We start from the raw sequence: 3,183 nt of genomic DNA, 5'->3' as shown, positions 1-3,183 counted from the left end.
GTGGTGCCTCGGGGTTGGGCAGCCCCTGAGGGGGTCTGGAGGCAGTTTAGCCCCCGGCAGGGAAGCACGCAGCCCCTTCCAAAATGGCCTTTTTGCTGATCGATTGCTGGAAAACTCGTAGTGCCTCTCGGCATCCGATAGGGCAGGTCGAAGCGATCCTTCCCCGTCACCAGAAACCGGCCGCCTCTTCCTTTCTCCCTTTGAATTTCTCCTGCCCCTAAAAACGCTTTTGTTTTCCTTCCGTAGCCTTCCCGAAATGCGGCGCTGACGCTCCGGCCCCTCCCCAGCCTTCCGCCATGGCGGCCCACTTGGTGCGACGCTGCTGCTGGCGGCACCTCGGTGCCTTCGTGTCCCCTCCCTCGCTGCTGGCGCCGGCCGGGAAGGTGACGGTGGCGAGAGCTCTGCCTCAAGCTCCTCTCGCTTCGTTTCACGCTTCGAGCCCTTCCAGCTGGGCGGATGGTTTCTCCGTCAAAGAGCAGGTGGAGGATAGAAACCCAGAGCACAAAGTGTTGGGGGAACTGATCGAGACGGCCGCGAGCCCTCAGGAACTCTTCCAGCTGAGCGAACTCCACACTCTTAACAGCAACCAGGCCTCGCTAATAATTACTCAGCTTTCTCGGCTCGCGGCAGAAAAAAAACTGGAAACGGAGAGCATCCTGCAGGATGAACGTTTCAAGCAGCTCCTGAGCATCACGGATTCCCAGGTAAGTTCTCTTCTTGCTGCAGAAGAGGTTTGGGGAAACAACACGAGGTGGGAAGTGGTTGGTGCTCCTGGGGTTGAACCGGCCTGGCCAGCTGCTCCTTGGAGTTTTGTGCTTTACCTTTCCAAGTGAAAAAAAAAAACCGAAGCTGAGAGGATCAGGAGGGGAAGTTACCAGCTCTAGGCAGAACATCTGATTATTTCTATTTAAAAACGCTGCTTTTGATACCACAGACAAAATGTAGCAGGGAGATCGCCCTTTTTAAACGGTGCCTTGCTCCTGTCCCCGTGAATTTTAAGCTCTCTCAGTAAGATAAAGGTGCTGGATAGCAGAGGGGGCTTCCACAACTTCTCTGGGCAACCTCTACCAGTGTCTCACCACCCTCATGGTGTAGAGTTTCTTCCTAATATCTCATCTAAATCTCCCCTTTTTCAGTTTGAAACTCCTACACCTCATCCTGTCGTTACAGAACTTGGTAAAAAGTCTGTCCCCATCTTTCTAATAAACCCTTTTTTATACTGAAAGGCCCCAATAAGGTCTCCCTGGAGCCTTCTCCTCTCCAGAGGGTGGAATAGAGGGCGAGAATCCCCTCCCTCAACCTGCTGGCTGGGCTGTGCGTGGGTATCGACAACTTGTGTCCCATTCACGTCTCATTTTTCACCTACCAGTATCGCCAAGTCCTTCTCCACCAGGCTGTTCTCCATCCACCCATCCATCCATCCATCCACCCATCCATCCACCCACCCATCCATCCACCCATCCATCCATCCATCCATCCATTTATCCATCCATTTATCCATCCATCCATCCATCCATCCACCCATCCATCCACCCACCCATCCATCCACCCATCCATCCATCCATCCATCCATTTATCCATCCATTTATCCATCCATCCATCCATCCATCCACCCATCCATCCACCCACCCATCCATCCACCCATCCATCCATCCATCCATCCATTTATCCATCCATTTATCCATCCATCCATCCATCCATCCACCCATCCATCCACCCACCCATCCATCCACCCATCCATCCATCCATCCATCCATTTATCCATCCATTTATCCATCCATCCATCCATCCCTCCATCCATCTTCACCCCCACTTTGTACTGGTTGGGGTTCTGGGGTTACAGGTGTTCCGCAGACACCTCCTATTTCTCCTGATCCCCAAAAAAAAGGGTAATAGAGAGCTGGGATTTGTCCTGAGGGTGCCTGGGTAGCTCCATTGAGCTGAAACGCTTCCGTACCGCTGGATTTGGGGTGTGAGTGCTGCTCCTGCTGCTCTGTGTGCTCCTGTGTCGCTGTTGCCGCAGACCGAAGGGGAACAGACACCCCGGAGCCGGCCAAGATGAGTTGTCGCGCCGCAAGAGCGATGCAGCACGGCCCGAGTGTAGGAAACCGCTCGAATCCATGTGGTTGGGGGTTTTGAGATGCAAACCAAGCAAAATCCCTGCTAACAAGGTTGTCCTTCTCCGGCAAGCTGCCATTGCGGCCGCAGATGACAGAGAACTTTCTGTGAGGGCAAGGATACGTTCTGAAGGGTCCATCAGAGCCGAGGTTACGCTGAGGATCGAGGGGTTTTTAATCCAAATCGGAAGAACTTGCTTGCTGGATTTGCCTTTTCGTGCTGCGCGGCGTCGGCAGAGCACGGCCGGGGAAGGTTGGGCTGGAAATAAAGAGGTGCCGCCGCCGGCCTGGCAGAGAAGTTCGGAGCGTGGGACTGGGCAAGTCCTGGTGCTCCCAACAACCGATGGGTTCCGTGCCCAGAGAAACTGGAGCTTTTAGGATAAATTCTCTGGGTGCTGGGGCAAGTCGGAGTCCCGCGGCGTTCCGCTGAGACACGTTTCTCAATTATAAGTCCCCGTTGATGCTTTGTAGAGAGAGGGGGAGCGCGGCCTCATGTTTAACATGACTGGCGACTGAATCCTCTCTGATCAACACCTTTCCCTTCTTTCTCTGCGCTGCCCAGATCGCTCAGGTGTGGAACAACACCGTGGTGAACCTCCTGAAGAGCCTCTACTCCCTTGGCGTGGACGGCAGCTGTCGGGAGATGCAGTCAGTGGAGCAGGAGGTGCTGTGGAGGCTCCGGCGCCTCACCTTCCGGCAGCTCGCCTCCCTGGCCGAATTCTTGGCCGTCAAGCAGGGAAAAGAGAGCAAACTGCTCAACGAGGTCATCAAGAAGCTGGAGCTGCGTTGGACGGAGCTCGAGGGCACCCGAACCGTGGTGACGTTGATGGGGAAGGTCGGGCACATCTCCCCGGCATTGATGGACCGGCTGGAGGACAAGGTACGAGCTTAGACTTCCCCTTCGAGAATCCCACACGGGCTGTGCTCGCTGCTGCTCCAGAGCACTTTGGTGCATCCTTACACGTTGTTTTTTAAGCAGCTTCCCGGGCCTGGGGGCCAAAAGCACCGTCCTTTGCTTCTCTGACCGAGCCAGGCCGTGAGGGGCGTAGGAATGCGAGTGCCTGGG

General features: G+C 55.2%; 1 protein-coding gene across 1 annotated transcript in view; it reads left to right on the top strand.

The window, feature by feature from the left end:
- Window positions 1–296: 296 nt before the first annotated feature.
- TBRG4 (transforming growth factor beta regulator 4) overlaps window positions 297–3,183 on the top strand; it is a gene marked incomplete at its 3' end in the record, with an annotated part of 6,704 nt that continues 3,817 nt past the window's right edge. Inside the window, exons 1-2 of the mRNA XM_009875655.1 lie at window positions 297–704; window positions 2,680–2,997. Of these exons, the coding sequence (XP_009873957.1) occupies window positions 297–704; window positions 2,680–2,997 (726 nt within the window). The remainder of the gene's footprint in view (window positions 705–2,679; window positions 2,998–3,183) is intronic.

The sequence above is a fragment of the Apaloderma vittatum genome, unplaced genomic scaffold, assembly GCF_000703405.1.
Source record: "Apaloderma vittatum isolate BGI_N311 unplaced genomic scaffold, ASM70340v1 scaffold25458, whole genome shotgun sequence".
Taxonomy (NCBI): Eukaryota; Metazoa; Chordata; class Aves; order Trogoniformes; family Trogonidae; genus Apaloderma; species Apaloderma vittatum.
The sequence above is the reverse complement of the archived record's forward strand: the minus strand, read 5'-3'. Positions and strand labels throughout refer to the sequence as shown.